Source organism: Lygodium microphyllum, chromosome 2 (assembly GCF_053477565.2).
Source record: "Lygodium microphyllum isolate KBCC chromosome 2, Lygodium_microphyllum_v1.1.10, whole genome shotgun sequence".
In the NCBI taxonomy this organism is placed as follows: Eukaryota; Viridiplantae; Streptophyta; class Polypodiopsida; order Schizaeales; family Lygodiaceae; genus Lygodium; species Lygodium microphyllum.
This window is the reverse complement of record NC_141136.1, coordinates 42,589,136-42,613,705: the sequence shown is the minus strand read 5'-3', so window position 1 is coordinate 42,613,705 and position 24,570 is coordinate 42,589,136. Positions and strand designations below refer to the sequence as shown.

General features: G+C 41.8%; 1 protein-coding gene across 26 annotated transcripts in view; it reads left to right on the top strand.

The window, feature by feature from the left end:
* Positions 1 to 24,570, top strand: part of LOC148039668 (uncharacterized) — a 63,840-nt gene that overhangs the window by 12,567 nt on the left and 26,703 nt on the right. For 25 of the 26 annotated variants that reach the window (XM_087692839.1, XM_087692688.1, XM_087692681.1 and 22 more), the window contains one exon: positions 15,007 to 15,110. Coding sequence is in view for 10 of the 26 variants with exons in the window: in XM_087692780.1 (XP_087548906.1) it covers positions 15,007 to 15,110 (104 nt within the window). In the remaining 16 variants the exon portion in view is untranslated. Of the gene's footprint in view, positions 1 to 15,006; positions 15,111 to 24,570 lie in introns of those variants that run through there. The other variant, XM_087692657.1, reaches the window with a different exon arrangement.

Sequence of the window (24,570 nt, the reverse complement as noted above, 5' to 3'; positions counted from 1 at the left end):
AGGTAATTGGCGTGAGATGCCATGCTCTTGTAGAAATTTGAAAAACTCGTGGGAGGTAAACTCGGCCCTATTGTCACTTGTCATGCATTCTACATGACGACTAGTCTGGCTATGGAGTAGCAACACCCAAGTAGAAAAATATGTGAAGGCATCGGACTTATGCTTGAGAAAGCACATCCTACACAACGACCAGTTTGGTTATGCACTAGCAGCACCCAAGCCAAAAAATATGTGAAGGCATTGGACTTATGCTCGAGAAAGTACACCCACATGTATCTAGAATGATCATCCACAACAAAAGAGAAGTACAATGTGCTGTTCAAGGTGGCCGTGGATATTGGCCCACAAAGATCAACATGATCTCAAGCATATCCACATGTATCTTGAATGATCGTCCATAATAAAACAGAAGTACAATGTGCCATTCAAGGTGGTGATGGATGTCGGCCCACAAAGATAAACATGAATCAATCTAAGACGTGCCTTTGCTTTATGTGTAGATTGTTGAGGAAATGGGTTATGGTGCTGCTTTCTAAGTTCACAAGATTTATAGATATCCCTTGATAGCTTCAGGTGTGGAAGGCCGTCAACCATCTATCGACACGACAACTCATAAAGAGAGTCGTATCTTAGATATCTTAGGTTAAAATGCCAAAGAGGTTCAATGCTCATAGACTCTCATGCAGTGGCTAAATCCTGAAAGCAGTGGATCGTAGAGTCCTTGGTTACTGCGTGAGAGTGCACAATAGAATAGAATTAAGAACATAGAGAAAAGCAGAAAGAGAGAGAGAGAGGAAGCAAAAGATGAGGGAAGAAGACTGCATTGATTGAAGAAAAATGCTGATACAATGATGATAAACTGATCAGTCCTTGTGCATAGCCCAAAGCATTAGTGAGGGCACCAGATCAGGCTGATGACGATGGCAACACCAAGCACAGAGAGTTGGAGTGTGTACCTGCAAAGGGAAGACTGAAGATTGAAGAGTGTATGTGTCTACCAAGTGGGGGGTGTAGCTATAAATAGCAAGCGCACCAAAAAACTGGCCGATCTGATCTAGAGAGGTCATAAATGCTAGCTGACCAGCTTTAATGTTGGTCACATAGAAAGAAATGCAAGAAAAAATAGGGGACATCCCAAAAAATTCCAAGATAGCAATGACAATGTTTGGCATGTGTAGTCAGACTTGTGGAAGGCAGTAACTAGCCTGGGAATGCACACAAGAAGCGGATAGATAAAGAAACTGCACCTAAATTGCTTGAGCTTCTATGTCTCCGTTAGACTTTGATAGGAGCTCATAACCAGGAGATGAGAGACTGACATGAGTAACACGGACAGGCTAACACTAACTAACTTGACGATGACCTTATCAAGATAGAGGTGGAACCTAGGTGCATAGATATGCCCAAAATAATCCAAGCTAAGTAGGAGGGCAAGAAGGTAGTGTATAGAGATGGCCGAGTCATCATTGATGTCAAGGTTGTTGAATAGGGATGCATGGCCTATGAGATAGACACTTCTGAGATACGTATGACAGTATGGAACTATAACGACTCATTATAGACACACCTAGGGAGGATGGAGAAGGTGATGGAGGATCATGAGTCGATTTTGATCATAGAGACACACTAGAGCCCTGAGAGGGGATTGCCCAAAGTACAGGGATATACATGGGAGTCCATATACAGAAGTTGCACGAGACATCAAGGCACCACTCGAGGATGAGGAGGAGTGGCGGGTTCAATCAAGCAAGATCTACAGGATAGAGTCCACATCATGGCATGAGATGCGGACGCACGATAAATGTGGATCAGGGTAGAGATCTCCCGCAGCAAATGCTATATATTGCCCTTTGCTACTTTCCCCCATGGAGGTTGAGATATGCCATTGGGGATCCCGAGCAGTAGGAGGGAGAGGGGGATGGAGGAGACTCTCCTTTCATAGACTTATTAGATGGGATTGTACACTTTTTGATAGGGAGAGATTCTCTTGGTAGGAGATTTTAATGCCAGGACACAGAGTGCACAATGTGACACATATGATTTTGAGGATCTAGGGAGGCTCCAATTGATGGATATAGAGGAGGCAGGCACACATAGGATATCTGCTGATATTGGAGGAGATAGTACTCGTTACAACTAATACCTACTAGAGCCAGGGTTGCAACACCATCTCATCATTTACAACAAGATGAAGGAATGGCTAGGATTCGGAGCATTGACTTGCTTCTAGCCCACGGGCTCCAGCACAGTAGATTATGTATTAGGCTCCATCCAGACAATGGAATTAGTTATATCCTTCAGCGTCCCCCCTTGTCTGATTGGCAAACCATACCTACCTATCCCTCACCCTATCCTCCTCACCACAGCTACATATTCCAGCCATCATCCATACCCCGCCTACCACTTTCTGTTTCAGACATGAGCTAGCATACATATATAGCCATTATATATATGAGGGGCTCACACAGTTTTAGGATAATGCCCCCTTAGGGACACTCACCTCCTAGCTCACCTCCATCCTCCACTTGGCAGCTCTCCAAAGCTTTCTGCACTCCATACACACTAATAGATCCACCTGATCGAGCACCATGCCTCAAAATAGATGGTACGATGATGAGTGCAGAGAGTTGTATATGGATTCAGAAGGGATTAGAGACCATTACATGAGCACAACAATATAGGCTAGACACACGATATTCTATGCATACATCTCTTCTTGTGTGAACATTGGATGTGTAGAGTGTAGTGCATATCCTTACAATTGTATCATTTCAATGAAGCATGATTGTTTAAGAATTAGTACATCAATGGCATGTGATCATGTTTTTGATTTAGGATCATAGGAGTGGACCATTCAAACCATTGTGCTCATCCACAAGTTTGGAGACCCCCTATATCTAGGTAATCATAGAACCATCATGGTGGGCTACACATTGGTAAAGATATACGGAGCAATGCTATTGGAAATATTTTCTTGGTAGCTTGTTAAGGAACAGGGTAACCTGATCGTCAGAGGACTTGGGAGTCCTAGTGGTTGAGAACTCAGTGAGGAGATGCAGATACTCAGCTAGCTTGACTTTCAAGTCATCCTTGTCTGTGATTTTAACATTTTGGAGCTCATGATTGAAATTGATACGATGGGTCCTATCCCAAGCAACATAGCGGCCAGTCAAGTATGCCCAACGCTCGAATGCTAAGTCGAAATGTTGAAGTTGAGAGTGAAACTCAGGCAACAAGCCTTGCTTAAGCTCGACAATAGCGGAGGTGTTACGAGGCTTTCATGAACATACGGCCTTGTATGGATCAAGGGTGGTGATACGTAGTCACCTGTCAGATGAAGAGCAGAATCACTCACGATGGCAGACTCACTCCTCTTGAACCATCAGTGGCACGAGACCTTGGTTTCTCCTCCCAACCTTGCCTAGGTAAGTGCTGGTTTCTTGAGTAAATTTTAACATACTATTCATATCCTCCTTAAAATCCTTAGTTGCCTGAACCTTTTCCTTATGCAGTCCTATTGCATGAGGAGCTCTGGGCTGAAACCCATACATTAACATAAATGGACTATATCCAGTGGAAGAGTGCTTGGGACTATTATATGCAAACTCTGCTATCGGTAGATACTCTTCCCAATTAGTTTGCCTTTTACTTACATATGCCCTGAGCATATCTTCAAGGATTTGGTTAATCCTTTTAGTTTGCCCATCAGTTTGCGGGTGGTTTGCCGTACTCATGCTAAGTTTAGTATCCAACTTTCTAAATACAGCACGCCAAAATTGAAATTTTCTATCCCAATCAGAAACTATATTTGTTGGAAGGCCATACAATCAGTATATATTCTCTACGAACAATGTAGCTAATTCTAGTGTTTTAACATCAGTCGAAGTTGGAATAAACCTAGCCATTTTGGTTAACCTATCCATAGTCACCCACACAGAGTCGTGTCCCCTTCGTGTTCTGGGTAATGCAACAATAAAGTCCATGGAGATACTCTCCCATTTTCTCGAAGGAATCTCTAATGGGTGGAGAAGTCCTCCCATTTTCAATCTTTTAGCTTTATTAACCTGGCATTTATTACATTTGACCACATAGTCAAGGACGTTCTTATTCATTCCAGACCAATAGAACTACCTTTTAATAAGACTATAAGTCTTATTAACTCCTGGATGTCCCACGCTAGGGGCATTATGACACTCAAAGGGTATCTGGTGTCTTATTTCTTCATCTTTCGGGACACATATCCTACCCTTGTAGAGTAAATAACCATTATCAATGGTAAAATTCTTCCACTTGAATCTCATTTGAGTAACCCTTGATGCTCCATTTCTTTGTTGAACATCCTCAGATATTCCTTCCTCAGTGGAGGCCCTTCCACTTGGATCCCCATTTTCAATTGCTTCCCAAATGTTGGAATATGCCGGATCAACCTGGCATTTCCCTTTTAAAGATTCAAGCAAATCAGAAGTGAATTGAGTAAAACTCAATTCATTTATGATCGGCATTCTGCTGAGTGCATCAGCCACTACATTATACTTTCCTTTTCTATACCTTATCTCATACTCGAACTCTTGGAGGACTTCGGCCCATCTAGCTTTACGCCCTTGTAGATCTGGTTGGTCATTAGGCCACTTGATGCTTTCATGATCCGACAAGATCAAAAGTTTGGCACCGTACAAATAGTGCCTCAATTTCTTCATTGCATGTACTATTGCATATAGCTCCCTCTCATAAACAGAATAATTTCGTTTTGCACGGTCTAATTTCTTGCTTTCAAAAGCAATTGGTCGACCTTCTTGTAATAAGACCGTGCCTATCGCCTTATCACTGGCATCGGCTTCAACCACAAATGGTTTATTGGGATCCACAATTAATAGTACTGGAGCTGTAGCAATAGCTACCTTAAGTTTTTGAAAACTTTCATTTTGGTTTGTTCCCCAATTAAAACTCTTCCCTTTCCCTTTAAGTTGGTCTTTCATTAGAACAACTATTTTAGCATAATCTCGAATGAATCTCTGATAAAATCCAGATAATCCTAGGAAGATTTGCAGCTCTTCTAGGTTCCTTGGAGATGGCCATTCAATAATTGCCCTTACTTTTTCTGGATCCATCTTGATTCCCTCTTTCGAGATAATATGCCCCAAATATTTGACTTCTTGTGGGAAGAATTCACATTTAGTTTTCTTCGCATAAAGGGAATGTGTTCTTAACAATTGGAATACTAATCATAAGTGTTCCAAATGTTCTTCTCTTGATTTACTAAAGATCAAGATATCATCTAAAAAGACTACTACAAAATGTCCTAGATAGGGCCGTAACACACTATTCATCAGCTTCATAAAAGTGGTTGGTGCATTAGTGAGGCCAAAAGGCATCACTAAAAAATCATAATACCCATATCTAGTACGAAATGCTGTCTTAGGAATATCCTGTGCCTTAATTCTTACTTGGTGATAGCCTGATCTTAAGTCTATCTTTGTGAAGAATTTTACCCCTCGTAATTGATCAAAAAGATCTTCCATTCTGGGCATACGAAGTTTATTCTTCACTGTTATCTTGTTAAGTGCTCTATTGTCAACACAAAGTCGCATAGAACCATCTTTTTTCTTTACCAATAAAATTGGCGAAGCCCAAGGTAAATTGTTGGGCTGTATAAACCCTTTATCAAGGTAATCCTTAATTTGTCTTTCAACTTCTTGGTGTTGTGTTTCACTTAACTTATAAGGTGGTTTAGAAATAGGGTGTGTATCCTTATTTGTGTCAATTGGGTGATTTATATCACCCCTATCTGGTGGAAGGCCACTTGGTAAATGAGAAGGAAACACATCTTTAAATTCATCTAACAAACCACTTAATTCATTACTTACATTCAACTCACAAACATAAAAAAATTGTTGCTTTATGTTACAGAAAGTAAAAGTGTTTTGCACAGGAAGAGACCATAACATATATACCTCACAAGCTTCATTCTTTATCAGCTTTTGAACTTTAGTGGAACACAACAAAGGGTTACCAGATACTTCATGTTCACCTTGAATCACAAAAGTCTTACCATCCCTTTCAAATTTCAGTGTATTATGATGATATAACTACATTTTAAGGATGGTTCCAATCCCCATAGCCACTCCCTCCCTAAAGCAATATCGGCTCTTTCCATATTCATAATTTGGAAATCAAGTTTATCTTTATATCCTTGAATCTCAATTTCCAAATTGGATACCATTGTATCCCATATTTTATTATCTTGACCTTGCATCATACGAACAACATATTGATGCCCACTCTTTTGTTGGGGAAGTTTCAATTTTTTGACAAGTGCATAATTTATGAAATTGTGGGTAGCAGAGTCATCAATCATGACTCTAACCCTCTTTCCAGCTCTATCAATCCATGCACTCTAACTAAATCATTGTGGCCCAAAAGTAGGCTGCCACATAGAAGTTGACATACAACACCTGTGTTGTACATCCTTGTGCAAAACCTCTAAAGATTTATACTTTTCATGCCCCTTTAATTCTTGGGTCTGCACTACATGGATTTGTTTTTCTTTTCCCTTGCCCTTGTCCTTATCCTTTCCGTTATCTTCCCCCTTTTTCCTTTGAGGGCAATTCCAGGCAGCATAGTTAGGGGATAGGCAATTGAAACATAGCCTTTCTTTTTTGGCTTTATCAAAGTCATCTTGACTTAACTTTGGCCTTACATATTGTTTCTTTTCAAAGGGTTGTTTCTTGCCCTTAAGAAATGGCATTTTCCTTTTAAATTTGCTTACAAATTTTGAGGTTTCCAATTCCTTAGTCTTGGGCTCCGTATCAATGAGACTAGTGAGTGTACCTGGACGCATACTATCTTCATTGATTAATGCAAATTTAATTGCCTCTTCAAGCGTCTTAGGTGAACTTCTTTTCACTTCCTTTTTAAAGGCCTTATCTAGTCCCCTAATGAATCCTCTTGTCTTTTGGAATTCATCTATTCCTTCCAATTTGAGGATTATCTCACGATATTCCTCCAGATATGTCAGCAGGGGTCTTCCCTTTTGTCTGACATAATCCAAATCTTTCCAATTTCTTTCCATTTCATTTTTAGGAAGAAATTCTTTCAAAAAGACCGACTCAAATTGAGCCCAAGTTTCGGGTATTTTATTTGCCTCCTTTAAAGTTCGCCACCATTTATACGCCTTTGGCCCCAAAGTTATACTGGCCTCCAACGCTTGGAGATGTGGTGGAGTATTTTTAAGTTTGTGCAAATCCTCCCATTTTTGGAGAAAATTAAAGATTGTGTTTTTATTTCTATCTTTTTTCTCCCCGTGAAACTGAGGGGGTTTCATATATTTTAAGGTTGGATTATCCCTCAACTTTTGGTGGGGTTCTTTAGGATCTCGCATAGTCACATCCAAATCTTTCAATGAAGATGGAATATCTGAGGTTTCTAGCTTATTTTTATCCCTTTCTAGTAATAAAGTTAATTGAGATTTTATTTTGGTGAGTGTTTGAGTTAAAAATTCCATTTGAACCCCCTGTGCCTGCACACGAGTAATTAGATTATCAAATTGTTCTCGTGTGGCAAAAAATTCTTCCCATTGCTTTTCTTGTATCTCCGTTTCATGGGAATCTACCATAGGGTGGTCCCCAGAACTAGAACTCTCAATTACTCCCTCTCTCCCTTTCCCCTCCATTAATACACTGGAATTGGAAAGCAAATATAAGAAATTTGCATACAAAGTGAAGTACTTCCCTGGTTATAGTGATAGGGCAGCTGTTGATGGCTTTCAGTAATAACCCCGAAGAGTGAGAAATAGTTCGTCTTTCCCAAACTGAGCCAATCACATTGACAATAAAGCTTATTGGCAGGAATACTGAATAAGGAAGAGCCTAAACACACCCCCTCCCCAATGGGTCACATGAACCAGCTGTACCCCTGTTACGTGTGAGATTCGTCCGACTGGCTTCATCCGGCTTTTACTGCCGTTCCATTGCGCTACACGAATTCAATCGTGTATGAAGGGATACGGGCCAGTGTAACGTGTGACATGTGGGCTCCATCTTCTCAAATCTGGTACTTGTATGACGTGTGGGCGCGTCTTCTCGTCTGATATTTGTATGACGTGTGAAGTGTGGGAGCTCGTGAAGACTGCTTGAATTTGGTACTCGTGTGACGTGTGACGTATGGGCGCCGGATAAAGCCTTCACGTGAGGACAATCGAAAGCTTTCGTGGGAGACATGCTAAAGCAGGACTCGATGGCTCTGATACCAGTGATACGTAGTCACTCGTCAGACAAAGAGCAGAATCACTCGCGATGGTGGACTCACTCCTCTTGAACCATCAGTGGCACGAGACCTTGGTTTCTCCTCCCAACCTCGCCTAGATAAGTGCTGGCACCTCCCTTCTCATTTCCTCTGCCAGCCGTCCACTTCAGGTGAGTCCTACTATTCTCGGACTCTCTAACTCTCTAGGCTTCCCTAGACCTCGTTTGGGTGCCCAAGGCCCCCGGACGGTCATCCCTCATGCCTATCTCCCATAATTTACCTTATTAATGTAACAGGTGGGATCAGTTTGGGGTTTCAACCCTTGCACTAAATCCCATATGTTCTGAGAGTTAGAGACCTGCCCCATTAAATTTGACCAAGTGGTGTAGTTTGACCTATTGAAACGAGTCTTGTCATTAAAAGCATACTTGGTGGATGAGGAGCTAGAACCATGAAGTGTCTGGGAAGATGGATAGATGAGATAAGATGGAGGATAATGTGGTGGTGATGGATAAGGAGGAGGAGGGGATAAAGGTGGATAGACAAAAATAGGCTACTGATGTCGAATGAGTATGGATTGCTGTGAAGGTACTGAAACGGGCATAGGTCCATATGATACCATTGGTATAGGTGGAGGCATTGGGACACGATAGCCTTGTCCAAATATCGGCTAGGGCACTATAGAATGATTAGATGGTCCACTAGGTAATGTGTCACGAGGACGTGAAAATTTGATGCTTTGCTTATGTTTAATTGACATTTGATTAAAGGATTAATCAAATGTGCAATTAAAAGATGCACATGTGTTGCACATGTGAGGTGCAAGCTACTTTCTCACAGTTGAAGACCGAAGGACCCTATGAAAAAGATGGGTGTCAAAGGCAAAAGTTGTAACAAGTTACACTTGTTAGATTCTAGGTGAATTATGGTGTCAGCTTACCGCTAGGACCATTAATTGGCCATTCAGTGTCAGAGGTGACACTAGGGACTAGGCATTAATTAATGGATTAATGCTTGTGCAAGGGTCAATTAATGCATGGGACCACTTTGGGTTGCAAATGGCCTAGCCAATTAATTTTTGGATGGGCAAGGTCAATTTTTTGGCCATGGAGTAAGGGCTGATTTAATTTTTAGAATTAATTAATTCTGAACATTAATTAAATGGCTGGAAATTGCTAATTTTCATTTTGGAGTTGTTGGAAAGAGGTGTTGGACTGTTGCTGCCAGCTTTTGGGGCCAATTCCCAGCCATTGGAGACCATTTTGGTGATGGAGATTGCATATTCTTGACCTTGGGAAGCTGACAATTGCTGCTGATGCACTTTCTCCTGAAGATCACAGTCTCTGATGCTCTTATTGTTATTGGTACATCCGTTTGATTAGTTCTTGGCGACAAATCTCAAAATTTTCTCTCTCTACAGCATTCTCTCATCTCCTTCAGCCTATGCTCAGCCATTCTCAGCAATTCTCAGCCATTCGGAGGAGATCTCAGCCATTTTTGGTGGGCTGATCTGTAATTTCTGCAGTAAACCCTAATTCACAGCAGAAATTAGGGTTTAGCAGCCAAATCGGTGCCAGAGCTTGAAGGCTCAAGGGACTGAAATCAGCAGCTGATAATTGAAGATTATCAAGGGATTTCAAGAGCCAGCCCATCCCGAATTGATTTGAGGGCCAGCCAAGGGTCAAATTGGAGAAGAAGTCCTGGGTGAAACAAGGGGCAAATGACCCAAAAGGCTTGCTGGACATTTATGACAGCAGGAGCAATTGGTTAGCAGGAGGAGATTGAAGAATTTCAAGTTGTACTCCTTCCAATTGAATGAAAGCTAAAGAAATACCGCAAGGGGCGCCAATTTTGGGTTCAACAGGGTGTCTACTGTCCAAGAATGTTATGGTAAAGTGTGTATTTCATTTTATGTGCATTTATTTATTGCTGTAATTAACTCTTAAATCAGGTTATCACCACCCATTCCAAGAAGGAAGGCTGGTTTCATAATGCCATAGAGGTAAACTGTGATACCAAACGATCCATACTCCACGAATACCTTGGAGGGGGAAAACTCGAAAGTCTGTGTGTGGGAGGATGAGCTTCTATCACATCGACAGTGCCTGAATAAGAGAAAAAGGGAGTCCTTAAGGCTGTGCCTAATGGAGGACCCCTTGACGTACAATGAAAGGTGGTTGAGACAAGGAGAGGCTCAAGCTTTCTTCATTCTCTTCTTCTTCAATATTCTCCCACCATATCTCAAAAACAGTCCACACACTAAAATGGTATCCTCAAAAGATAGATATCCCAAACTTAAGGACACTTTACATACAACAATATGATAAGGCTTAGACTATGCCTTAGACTTTGGCTTATTTCTCAACACTCCCCCTCAAGCTCAGAATGAGCTTGCACACATAAGACTCCAAGTGCACTCCTGAAGTACTCAAACTTATCTTTACCTAATGCTTTGGTAAAGATATCAGCAACTTGGTCATTGCTCTTCACATGGACCAAGTCAATTTCTTCATCAATGACTTTTTCTCTAATGAAATGATAGTGCACTTCTATGTGTTTTGTCCTTGCATGGTAGTTGTGGAAACGTAGGTGCACTTAATGGAAGCAGAAAGATGCAATGGAAGATGAGGGAGGGATGGGTGGGAGCCCAAATGGATTTGTGATAGATGTTGTGGGAAATATCGTAGGTTTCTTTTGTCCATTAAATGCACTAGATGAAGATGCACCTACTCCCTATTGACCATGAGAAATAAAATCATTTGAAGGAAAAGGAAGGGTAGGAATAGTTACAAGTTCTTTTAGCTTCTTACCTAGTTTCGAGTTCATGAAGAAATACTTGTCTTCCTCATTACTCACAAACCAAAGCTTGTTTTGAAGAGTCCCTTCTTGATGAGCATCTCCCAATCCAACAAAGAATACATAATCAGTTGACATAGAATTTGAAATAATAGGGTTTATACCTGACATTGGAGAAAAAATATACTGTGGAAGTGATGTGTAATTCGAGCTAGGTTCCACTTGCGGATGACCGGTTTGTAGTGGAGATTTCGAAGGTCTTGTAAGATATTAGTTTAGTGAACTGAATCTAAAGGCGAAAACTCAAGCTTACCTTCAACCTTTTGCTGAGTCCTATGCATAAGGATGAGATCATACTTGGTGGCAAAAATTTGATATGGTCTGTGGACTTCATGGTAGTCCGATGGTTCTATGCCCATGTCGGATTGGGCAATAGCAAGCTGGGAGGCCCACTCTTGATTGTTTCTGTCCATGTTTGGCTGTGGTGATTGGAGTGATGTTGTGAATGTGTTCGAAGTCATTTGACCCTGTTGTTTCTGCTTTTGTGAATGAGCTTTTGATCAAAAGTCAAGGTTTCTCAAAGAGTACCTAGCTCTGATACCATGTGAAGAAAATGCTCTAAATGCAAAAAGCATAAACCAATCGTATGACAAAGCACAAACTAATAAGCTCAGAACACAATTAGCGTAACTCAGTGATAGTTAATACAATGAATAATAAAGTGAATGAATAAAGAATATACAGTGCTCATGTAGCAAACACACTATGCAATGAATACTGAACCTTGAACTCTTGTATCTCTGGGATCAAGGCAAAGGTTATGAGTTGTAGAGTGTGTCATACTTCGAATGGATCTCGAATCGTAGCAAAGGTAGCCTCCGAGTGTCGAACACTAGCAAATGCAGCCAAGGAAGATTGGATTTGATACAGACGACAGTGCAAGAGAGAGAGAGACTAAAAACACAGGTATCTGAGGAGAGAGAACATTTGCACAATAGCTGCTAGGTGCAAACGCAACAGACAGAGATAAGAGAATGTCAGGGCAGCAGATAGAAAACCAAAACGTAGCATTTTGAGGAGAGAGAAGACGATGGCGATAGCTACCAATAGGTAGGTGATAATACCCAATTGTAGGCGACAACTCTTGGGACTTGGTGACAACAACAAACATGTGAAGAAGGCTGAAATCAGGTGCCAGATGGTAGCGGGTGGTTGGTGGAAGCTCTGACCATGATGTCCTCCATGAACGGGGTGTGGGCAGTTGAGCTATAGCTTCGAAAACCTGCAAAAACGAGATTAAGGGAGAGTGGTGGGTTGCATGCATATTTATAGAAAGTTTGGGGTACCCAAATTAGGGTTTTGCATGTGGGACACAGTAACTCTCTAGGATCGTGTTTCTTTTTAAAATAAGAGGTTTTCTTCATTAATTTAGCATGTTTTGGGACTGTTTAAGTTAGGCTAATGTATTTTTAGCTCAGTAGCAAAGCCTATAGTATAGTTCGAGCTAGATAACCCACTCTATTTGAAGGAGACACCTCGCTTAGAGTAGTTATGGAGTCTCCCCACCAATGCCATGTGGGCTAGTTTCTAGTTGAGATTCAGAGGCTCCACACATTAATACTACAAGTTGGCACTACATAGAGAGGGGGGTGTTAGTCATAGCTTACCAATTTCTTCCAGACAGTTACCACCCACACGGCACCTACACAGAGGGGTGATAGTACAAAGAGATGAGGAGATTAGAGTAGCACCCTGCCCACGGATATAGGGTACCAAACATAGATACTACATTAGAGAGTGACGAGGGAGATTTGCCAATGACATGAGCAGCAATTGACAGAGTTGAGGACCCAACCCAGATGCTACCCTCGTACAGTTTCATTTGGAATGTATGACATACTCTATCCACCAATCTTGATTGGGTGGAACTAGATATACGAGTATCATTTAGCCACACAACTAGACATGTACTATCTCATCCTCCCATTGTACCCCTATACGAGCACTATTTGGTCTTGTGTATCGCCTTATCTTCTTTTACCATATCTCACTTCCAGCACATCACATTTTGATGTCGAGTGATGATTGACATTGTACATGATTTTGTCTCATAGGCCAATTTTGGCCTTAAGAGGACATTAATCTCTCTCTCTCTCTCTCTCTCTCTCTCTCACACACACACACACACACACACACGCACGCGTGCACACGCACGCATGCACACACAAATTCTCAGCAGTCATGGCAGATTGGAGATGCACAATAATGCATTTGCTGTAAAAACCCAAAATTTTTACTGAATTTAGGGTTTCCCAGCCACCATGGAGACCATCCCCGTTAATTTAAGAGACATGATGATCACAGCAGCAGCTATAACAGAAGAATTTGCAGTTAATCTGAAGGGAATGCCCATCTAGATTTAATTTGGCCTCGTGTAAGTTATCTTGATTCAATCTGTGCGCAAATTTTAGCCAAATCAAGGATCAAATTGAATCTTGATGTTGCTGGTCATTGGTGACAGGTTGATGTATAGAAGTTTGTAGAGGGATCAGTGTGAATCTCCATGTACTACAGGTTGGAGCAATACAAGTTAAAGAAATACTTCAAGGGGCTCCAATTGTTGGGGCCAATCGGGTGTCAACTATCCAATACTTAAGTGCTAAAGTGTTTATTTCAGATTTGTGAATTTTATGCTTACTGTAAACGGTGTGAAATAAGGTTGTTTATCACCCCATCCTAGAAGAAAGGCTGGTTTCAGGCAGCCACAATTGGTGACAAGCATTTCCTCTTTTCTTAAGCTGACACAAGTGCGTATTACATTAAATATGCTGAATTTATCTGAAACTTGAATGTTAAAGTAGTGCATCAATGTAAATTTAGGCGCTAGTTTTGGGAGAGAGCATGATTTGGAGGTACCATTTTCTCCTTTTTGAAGGGTTACACAAGTAGTCATAAACGAACTTTTTTAGAGGCCAAAGAATTTAGATTTTTAGTTTCGAAAGAAAAAGTGTGACTTTGTTTGAATGCTAAGTGATGATTACATGTCACGGAGAGTGAACTAAAGTGATGCATGTCATGAGTTTGTTTTTATTTTTGGGAGGGGGGATGTGTGTGAATTATAATGTTGTGATGCATTGGTCATTGCTTGCTTTGTTTCAACTTTCTCTAAAGGAGCACTCTTTGGTGTGTGTATGCAGTATATGTGTGTGTGCATGCACATGTGTGCAGGTGTGCATGCTTGTATAGGTAACCACGAAATATTTCACCACTGAAATGTTTCACATCCAAAATGTTGCATTTCAGCATGAAATGTTTCACCCTTTGGTAGGTCCTAAGTGAAAGGCCTCGTGAAATGGCAAAATCACACATTAGAAAGGCATAAATTCGGCGAGTTTTTAATCAAAATTTGATTTTTTTGCTTGGAAACAAATATACAAAATGTTGCATATTGAAATGTTTCATTAGTGAAACATCTTTCACCTTTCACTTTGTATGTATATGTGAAGATGTAGTGCAAAGAAGATAGTGTTTGAACAACATTTCATAGTCACAAGTGATACAAAACGGAACGGGGACAAGGGATGAGGGATAGGAAGTAATTGCCGTCACTTGTGACCATGTACTCACATGGAATGGGAAGTGGGTCAGAAAGAAGCTATTGTCCATGCAATCCTCAAGTTCAACATCTCACTTGTGACTATGCAATATTTAGTTCTCTATGTTTATTTGTGAGCATTTGTTAGTTCTCTACGTTTGTTTTGAGTCGAGTGAGCATTTTGTATGTTGTAAAGTAATCTATATATGAAAGTAATCTTTGGGGGAGGGTGTGCTAAAAATTGATGTCATGTTGTGATGTAATCTTTGTAGGGAAGCAATTTATATCAATGCACCCTAATAATTAATATTATGGCATAGCTTTAAACCTCTTAAAGAGTGTGCTCTTTGCTTTTATGTGGTTTCAATGTGCAGGATGAAACCGCTGCCAAGAAAGTGTGCACATAAGAAGATTGTGCTTGGTGCTGTGGAAGATGTAGATTCAAGAAGGTTCGGCTCTTCAGCTTCATTGGCCAAAGGTAAGGTCTTAATGCTTTCTCCATAGGCCTTATTGCGTCATAAAGGCAGGTCTTCGAGCTAGGATTATTGTTAAACAAGTGCTAGTTGTCAGGGCCAATTGGTTGTCAGTTGTCCAAGACTGAAATGTTCAAGTGTTTATTTCAGATTTGTGAATCTTATGCTTTTTGTAAATTGTGTGAAATGAGGTCATTTACCACCTAAGCATACATTACATTAAATGTTTTGGGATTTATTTGAAAGTTAAATGTGTACCGATTAAACTTTGGCACTAGTTTTAGGCAAAAGTATGGATGGTATCATTTTCTCCTTTTTGAAGGGTTACACAAGTAGTTACTAGAGGACATTTTTAGAGGCAAAAGAATTTGGATTTCTAGTTTCAAAAAGAATGTGTGTGACTTTGTGTCAATGCTTAGTGATAATTAAATGTAGTGGAGAGTGAACTGAAGTGATGCATACCATGAGTTTGTTGGGGGGAGGGGTGTGTGAACTAGTGGATGATGCTGTGAAGCATTGGTCACTGCTTGCCTTGTTCACATGCACACATGCATGCGCGCGCGCACACACACACACACACACGTGTGTGTATGTGTCCATGTCTATTTCTATATATGTGATATATACATATACATATATGGAGAGAGAGAGAGAGAGAGAGAGAGAGAGAGAGAGAGAGAGAGAGAGAGAGAGAGAGAGAGAGAGAGAGAGAGAGAGAGAGGGTTAACTTCGAGAGAGTGGAAGTGTTGGCGGTTTCGAAGTTGCTCTCTTGGCAAGTCAAAGAGAAACAAAGGCCGATATTGAATAGGATGGCACGCCTAGGACTTGTCACTGTTGCTAATGCTCTTCTACCTATTTGCGGGGCTATTATATCCTTTAGATTGGCTTGATGCTACTTTCATGTCCCCCAAGGTTATCGCAATTTGTGGAATGCCATCACCACCTCTTACAGGCCATGTAGCCTCTCTCCTCTTTGGACTAAGAGGCCCCTTGGCAGGTTTGGTTGATTAATGATAGGCTCCTTTTGGGTTGTGCTTTCGCGAATCAAATATATCATTTGCTTATTCATGATAAGGATTGGCTTGTGTAGAAAGTCAATACCACATGGGGTCTCCAGAAAGGCCAAGCGTGATGGAAATTTGTGGTGATGATAGGTTGGCTTAACAAAATACCTTTTCGATCCAAGGTTTTCATTTGGCAAATGTTGATTGGTGCACTTTTCCTTGCCTTGACACTCTCCAAGCAAAGGATTTTTAATGCCTATTGCTTTCTTTGTGAGACGTCAATAGAAATCCTCCACCATTGGTTCCTTACTTGTCGGATTGCGAGAAAGATGTGGTCATTACTATTGGCCATTTGGTTATGAGTGGTTGGGCTATTGATGCTTCCACAAGATTGGGTCCTTGGACATCCCAAGTTTATGGACCTCGTGCAAGCGGATATGAAAGTGCTCTTTTTTTTCTTGCGCTTTTGGGGTTGTTGGCATATATGGACCACGAGGAACGCAATTATCTTTGACACTTCATTAGGTATGTAGAGCCATATAGCCGATTGAAGGGAGAAGCTCGAGTGAGAGCATGAGCAAGCGGAAGCAATGGAGAATTGAGCTATGGTGGATGGAGTAAGGGAGCAAGAGAGAGAGACTTAAGATGTGGGAACTTCAACAATCACAATGTGTGATCGGTCTTCCCTTATTTAAATGTCACTAAAAGAAAAAATAATAAAGTGACAGTGATGGGTGCTTGCTACTTGCAGTGTACAGGTGTATGGGCCTACCACTTGTAGTGTACAGGTATGTGGGTACTGTGAGTGTAGTAATACATGGGTGGCGTAGGCACATTCGTCTTTATCCCCACCCCTAACAACCTCTCACTTAAAGGCGAATGTGTCCCTAGTGAGGAGAGAACAAGAAAAAGGGTGACAAAGTACAAATGTACATAAAGTACAACAGGACGAGGAAAGATGTCACCTCGTCCAACGCCCATTAGCTTCCTAAGGAAGGCAAAATGCTCCGTTGAGAGACTTTTAGTGAGTAGATCTATATAATTTTGGTCAGCTGAGATCTTAACAAGCTCAATGGACTTGTCCTAAGCGACCTTGTATATAAAGTGATAACACATCTCAATGTGCTTTGTCTTCTCATAGAAGATTGGATTCTTGGCCAATTGAATAGCACTTATAGAATCCGAATATAGTGTAGGAACGACATGAGTAATACCAAGGTTTGCCACTAGACGGCTTAATTAGAGAGCCTCCTTGTAAGCCTCTGTGGCTGCCACATACTCTGCCTGTGTAGTGGATAGGGCCATGTATTTCTGCACCTTGGATATCCAAGAAACATCTCCAGCAAAGGTGGAGACATAGCCAAAGGTGGACTTTCTATTGTCTGCATATCTTGCATAATCAAAGTCAGTGTAGCCCACGACTCTTGTATCTTGGCCACCATAACATATGCACATATTTGTAGTGTCCTTAAAGTATCTCATGATAGCCTTTACAACATCCCAATGTTGCTTGCTAGGGATAGCCACATAGCATGCCGCAACTCCTAGTGCAAATTCTATGTTAGGACGAGAGGCTATCATGGGATACATCAAACTGCCCAGTGTGGATGCAGAAGGGATCTTGGCCATCTTGGCCTTCCGTTCATCAGACTACAAATAATTGGTATGACTAACCTTCACTTTAGAAGGTAAAGGATAGCCAATAGGCTTAACATCTTGCATATGAAATCACTCAAGGACCTTTTAGATATACTCTTGGAACAAGTAAAGGAGCCCTTTAGAGCGATCATGCGTGATGCACATCCCAAGAATATGTGAGGCCTGCCCTATGTTCTTAATCTCAAAGCTCTTCTTGAGCTGACATTTAAAAGCACCTAGCTTATCACGAGCACTCCTAGCACTCAATATATCATCCAAATAGAGTACCAAAATCATAAGGTTGCTATTGCGGGCCTTCTTCGTGTATAAATACGGATCCATATCACTACGGGTATATCTTTGTGAATGCATGAAAGCATCAAACTTGTGGTACCATTCCTTAGGTGCCTACTTAAGGCCATAAAGACTCTTTCTCAACTTGCACTCTAGGTATTTCCTACCTTTTTCCTCAAAGCCTTTAGGTTGTTGCATATAAATCTCATCATGCAAGTCCCCATGTAAAAAAGCAGTATTGACATCCATTTGATAGAGATCTCGATCTAGCTGCACAACCAAAGCCAATACCAAGCGTAGGGTAGTTATCTTGACTATAGGAGAGAAGACTTCATCGAAGTCAACACCACGCTCTTGCTTAAAACCCTTAGCAACCAATTTGGCCTTATAGGCTGGCTTGGGATGTTGAGGGGTACTTTTCAACTTGTGCACTCACTTGCATGGTAAAGTATACTTTCCAGTGGGCAAAGGAACCAAATCCCATGTATGGTTTTTTTGCAGGGAGTGATACTCTTATTACATGGCCCTCTCCTAAGAGTAACTATCAGCTTTGTGCATGGCCTCATCATAGATAAGATGTTCACCAGCATTTGTTACCATAACGTAATCCATAAGAGGGTATAAACCGCTCAAGTTGACATCTATCTCTAGTAGACCGTTGCAAAACGGGCTGTGCAGCTTGTACCTCCTGTCTAACTTCATGGTCTTGGGCCATCGGAGCATCAGATGTTATAGGTTGTCTAGCTGGGTGTACAATAATAGGAGGCTTCTCTTGAAATATCACTCTGCGTACCTCAAACGACCTACTCAGATTACTTATGTATTTTCTTCTTATGGAAAACAATATGATGGTTGTCCTATTCATGCGCTTAGCTATACCATTTCGGGGTGGGATGTACGAGGTGGTCAACTGACGCTTAATACCCCTCTCGTCACAAAATTGTTCAAAGGCTTTAGATACATACTTGCTCCTATTATTAGATTGTAGGTATTTTAGCCTATATCAAGAATCAAAACACTTATAGTCAAGGGACGGAAGATACTGCAAATGAGTAAGCATTTTCATTTCTTTTAATGACATGTGCCCAAGGCGACGATGCCATAATGATATATGTGGTATTGCAGCCAATGCCAAAACATAGTTGAGAGACCTAGATACAAGTAAGAGATAAAGAGTGCTAGACTTGGCACCTTGTGCCAGAACAAGATTTCCACGAGTAATCTTCTATGAGGAATCATCAAAAGATATAACATAACTTGCATCATCCAATTGTCTAGTTGAAAGGAGGCTGTTAGTCAAAACCGGAACATGGTGTACGTTAGCAAAGTGAACATACTACCTGAAGGAAACTACACTGGACATCTCTAATACCAACAATATCCAATGTCAAGCTATTACCCAATCTGACAAATCTTGTCATGCTCGGGCAGAAGCAGAACCACTCTTGATGAGGGGTGACATGAAATGAAGCTTGTGAATCGATTAACAACACTGAGCATAGGTGGATGAGGCGTCAGTCAACTGCGAAACATCAAGAGAAGAAGCTATAAGTATGTAGTCATCATCAGAATTGGTCTATATGACTTTAATCTCTTCAATCTTGATACTGGACTCGCTAGGATCATCATTCTTTTCTTGCACTTTGCCCTTGTCCTTTTCCTTATGATTGTTATCACGTATTTTATGGCACTGTGGCCAAATATGACCTTGCTTCCCATAATAGTGACAAGTCAATGCAGACTTACGGCCACAGGACTTATTGTGTCTGTCCACGTGATTTTTGAGTCTCTCTCCCAAGATGGTGCTCCTACCATTATTGCATCTGACTCTTAAAGCATGAGAGGTGCGGGAAGCATCTACATCCTTTCTGTTAACCTCTTTATTCAAGAGTGCACCCTCTACATCGTCCAATTTTAGCCTATAGTAGGCATATTTGCACACATAGCAATATGGAATGTGTCCCATGACTTAGACAATGTAACTAGGGAGAACAAGGAAGGAAACTTGCCCTGAAATTCAATCCCTTGTGAAGATAAGTGGTTGAGAATAGTATGAAAGTCATTTAAGTGGGCAAACGTGGAAGTCCCCTCCTTCATATGACGGCCCATTAATCGCTTCAGCCAATACATCTGAGAGGCAGGGCTCTGCTTATTATAGACATTACGAATCTTATCCCATAATTGCCACCGTCAGAGACAACATTATAGTAGACTTGCTTAGAGAGTGATAAAATGATTGTAGATTTACATAACTCATCTTGTTCAGTCTAATCTTCTGCATCAATGCATTTAGGCTTGACACCTTTATGTCTCAATGGCTTAATGTGCAATTTCTGCACTAGAATTTGCCAAATTTGTGCCTTCCAATAGCTGTAGTTGATGCCATCCAACTCGTCAATGTTGATGATAGCACTGTCATTCAACCCACCAGCCATAATGCAGTAAATGAAAGCACAACCAAGACAATGTCTAACAAAGGAAAACTTGCAAAGAGTAGGGCTGTCCACTAATTGTCAAAGAATGACGGTCAAGTCAAGGCATTGTAAAAAATAACAGGTATGCTCTGATACCATGTCAAAAATAAGCGACGGTGCAGATGGATAGTAGGGTTTGCGGGGAGTAACATAGAGTGTGTATGGCAAACATAAAGAGAGAAGAGAAACTCATAAACATAAGAACACAGTGATGGAGCATTGGATCATGCTATGAGAAGAAAAGCTGATACAACGGAGCTGAATCTCACAAGATAATTGCACTGTCCTGTTTGAATCAGGCGGCAGTACCTGTGGGAATCTACACAGTGAAGGGAGCGAAATGTAGTCCTTTGTGCAGTGGGCTACCGAAGTAATCACTGGAAGGTGAAGGATAGCTGTTGAGGGAGTGAACCGTAGTCCTTTGATGGTGTCGGAGATGTGGAAGATGATCACCAACTGTTGAGGGAGTGAATCGCAGTCCTTTGTTGCCAGGGAGTGACCTAGGCAGCAAAATGCAAATCCCAGAGTGTCGGAGTTGTCAAACGCAGGGAGAGTAGCCTAGATGCTGATGCCATGTGAATAATGATGATACTAGATGATGGAGGATGAATCGGGCTACAAAAACGTAGATCCTAGTAGCCTCAGTGACAGAGGAGTGACGCCAAGTAATGGAGGAGGAGCCAAAATGCAGATCCTTGTAGCCCTTGTGATAGACGAGTAATGAAATCACTGACGCTCGATGATGGAGATTGTTGCTAGAGGCGAGGATGCTAACACCAAGGTGGAGATGATGACACCACGCAAGAAGGCCTCCAGATTGAAAAACGCAGGTGAAGGTGGAGCTTGAAGGAGAAGGGTGCTGATGCCTAGCAGATGATGGTGATGCCAGGTGGAAGATGCTCCAAACACAATGCCTAATGATGGAAAAGGGCGCCTGAAGCAAAAGAGGAAGGGTAAAGGCAACTACGAGCCACGAACTTTAATGTCCTCTTGAACGGGTGTGAGGGCAATGGAAGGGGTTGATGAGAGAAGGGAACTGGTGGTGAAGAATGATTGAAGAGAGAGGTGGTGAAGAATGACTAAAGTGATTGTCTATTTATAGGCATAGGCTGTCTAGGGTAGCGCACCATTGTGTGGGCACCCAATGAAAAAGTGGCCAAAATGTGGACACCAGTCCTTTTTGGGGCTGTTAGTGTGAAACCCTAAATGAAGTGTGTAAACTGAAGAAGTGGTTTGTCAACATCCCCTCTCAGGCCCAAAAAGGGAGAAAGAAAGAGGAGCGAAGAGATATACGATGAAGAAGATAAGGATCTCGAAGATCCAAGATTTCCACTTGAAAGGTAACATGTAGTTAGGAACAGTAGATGGGATTAATTGTAGAATCTGACTCCACCTCAGGAGAGAAGCCACTAGCTCTGTGACTCCATGTTGGAAGGAATTTAAAGGTCTTGTCACCAAGTTGCGGCTAGATCTCCAAGGCTTCGATCCAGACGGTCTCTGAAGATCCTAGGTATGAATAGGAGAAACGATTGCTTGAAGACAGCCATCCCCAAAGAGTAAATGGAGGATGATGAACTTTAAGATGAGTAGGTTCCCTGCCAGAGAGTGGAGATGTAGGGCCCCCTTTTAAAGGTGAACAAGTAGAATCCCCCTCTAAGGGCAAAGAGAGTAGATCCCCCTCTACGAGAGAGAGGCAATCTAAAAAATCATGGATCATGGACTTCGAATCATCTGATGACGAAGGAAGTGCCGTCGATCACGCTGAAGAAGGTATCTAGGAGGTTGAACACCCAAAGGTGGCCTCTCGAACGTGAGTAGTCGAGGGTGGGAAAAGGAGAGGCTCATGCGGAGCCAAGGGTGCGCAATAGTCAGTCTCTTAGTGGAGCGGATTGCAGAGCCGAAGCAATTGAAGGGATTGAATAACCACTCCCTCTTGAAGGAGCGGACTGCCAAGGGGATGGTATCCAACAATCACCGTCTCTGGGGGGGAGTGGATTGCAGAACTACGGGTTGTTGAGGTGGCATTCCTGAAACCCTAGAAAAAGAAGAAGCAACCTTTCTAGTGCATTGTGGCGGTCACGAGGAGGCCATGATACCAATTGATTCTCCTATGGCTCAAAAGGACTTGGTGCGTATTGGATGCGTCTTATTGCCTTGAGCATAAAAATTTGAAAGCTGATGCAAAATAAACTTTGTGGCCTAGAGGGGAGAGGTGGCACAATGAGTGCTTGGGGGTAGAGGCATATACTCTAGAGGGTAGGGAGCAAAGGTCCATGGCAGCAAGCATCAATGGGGGTTTCGATGATGCCAGAAGAGGAGGATCGGGGTTTTGTCCATCAGCTTGTGGAGAAGTCATAGCACTAGAGTGCGAGCTTATAAATGGAAGGGTGGGTGGGAGAGGAAGAGAAAGGTATCTCTATCTCTTGGTGATGCAACGAAAATGAAGGGGGAAATCAGTAGATGATGCCGAATCCGCAACTTGTCTGTGCCTTCTTTGATGAACAGGGTCTTTAGCTCTTTGAGCTCTTGTACTCTCATACCATGTCAAAAATAACAGGTATGCTCTAATACCATGTCAAAAATAAGCAATGGTACAGATAGACAGTAGGATTTGCAAGGAGTAACATAGTGTGTGTACAGCAAACACAGAGAGAGAGGAGAAATTTAGAAACACAAGAACATGGTGATGGAGCATTGAACTATGCTATGAGAAGAAAAGCTGATATAGCGGAGCTGAAGCTCAGTAGATAACTGCACTATCTTGTTTGAATGAGGCAGCAACATCTATGGGAATTTGCATAATCAAGGGAGCAAAATGGAGTCCTTTGGGCAATGGGCTATTAAAGTAATCCTTGAAAGGTGAAGGATAGCTGTTGAGGGAGTGGACTGCAGTTCTCTAATGTTGTCGGAGATGCGGAAGATGATCACAAGCTGTTGAGGAAGCGAACCGCAGTCCTCTGATGCGAGGGAGTGACCTGGGCAGCAAAACGCAAATCCCAGAGTATCGGAGTTGTTAAACGCAGGGAGAGCAGCCCAGACGTTGATGCCATGTGAATAATGATAATGCCAGATGACCCAACAACCTTTGTGACAAAGGAGTGACACTGGTTGATGGAGGAGCCAAAACACAAGTCCCAACAGCCTCTATGATAGACGAGCAATTAAATCACTAACGCTCAGTGATGGAGACTGTCTCCAAAGGATAGGATGCTGACGCCAAGGTGGAGATGATGACGCCACGTAGGAGGAAGGCCTCTAGATTGAAAAACGCAGGTGGAGGGGGAGCCTGAAGGAGAAGGGTGCTTATGCCAAGCATATAGTGGTGACGCTAGGTGGAAAATGCTTCAAACTCAATGCCTAATGTTGGAATAGGGTCCCTTAAGAAGAAGAGGAAAGGTGAAGGCAGCCACGAGCCATGAACCGTAATGTCCTCCTAAAGGGTGTGAGGGCAGTGGAAGGGGTTGGTGAGAGAAGGGAAGTGGTGGTGAAGAATGATTGAAGAGAGAGGTGGTGGAGTGACTAAAACGACTGCCTATTTATAGGGATAAGCTGTCTAGGGTGGCACACTACTGTGTGGGCACCCAGTGAAAAAGTGGCCAAAATGTGGACAACAGTCCTTTTTGGGGCTGTCAGTGTGAAACCCTAAATCAAGTGTGTAAACTAAAGAAGTGGTTTGTCAACAGGGATTTTCTCTCATAAATGATGCATAAACGTGCAATTACCGCAAGCTGAAAATAATAACAGCAGCTGATCCAAAGCCAAGTGTGAGCAATCAACTGATAGAATCCAATTTGTAACTGCTAGGTATCCTACAAGAAGTAGGGTATAAACAAACCACTAGTAATCACTAAGCATGCAAACAGTATTGAGAATTGTCAAACTCAATGTGTTAGAGTGGGATACATCCAATAGGCATAATTGTCATGCATATAGTACGCAAGATAACGGAAGAGAATTGCGAGATACACAAATTACTGAGCAAGTGTAAGGAAGCCTAATACATATCCAAGCAAGATGAATACATCATTGACAACAACTTGATAGAGATAGGTGCC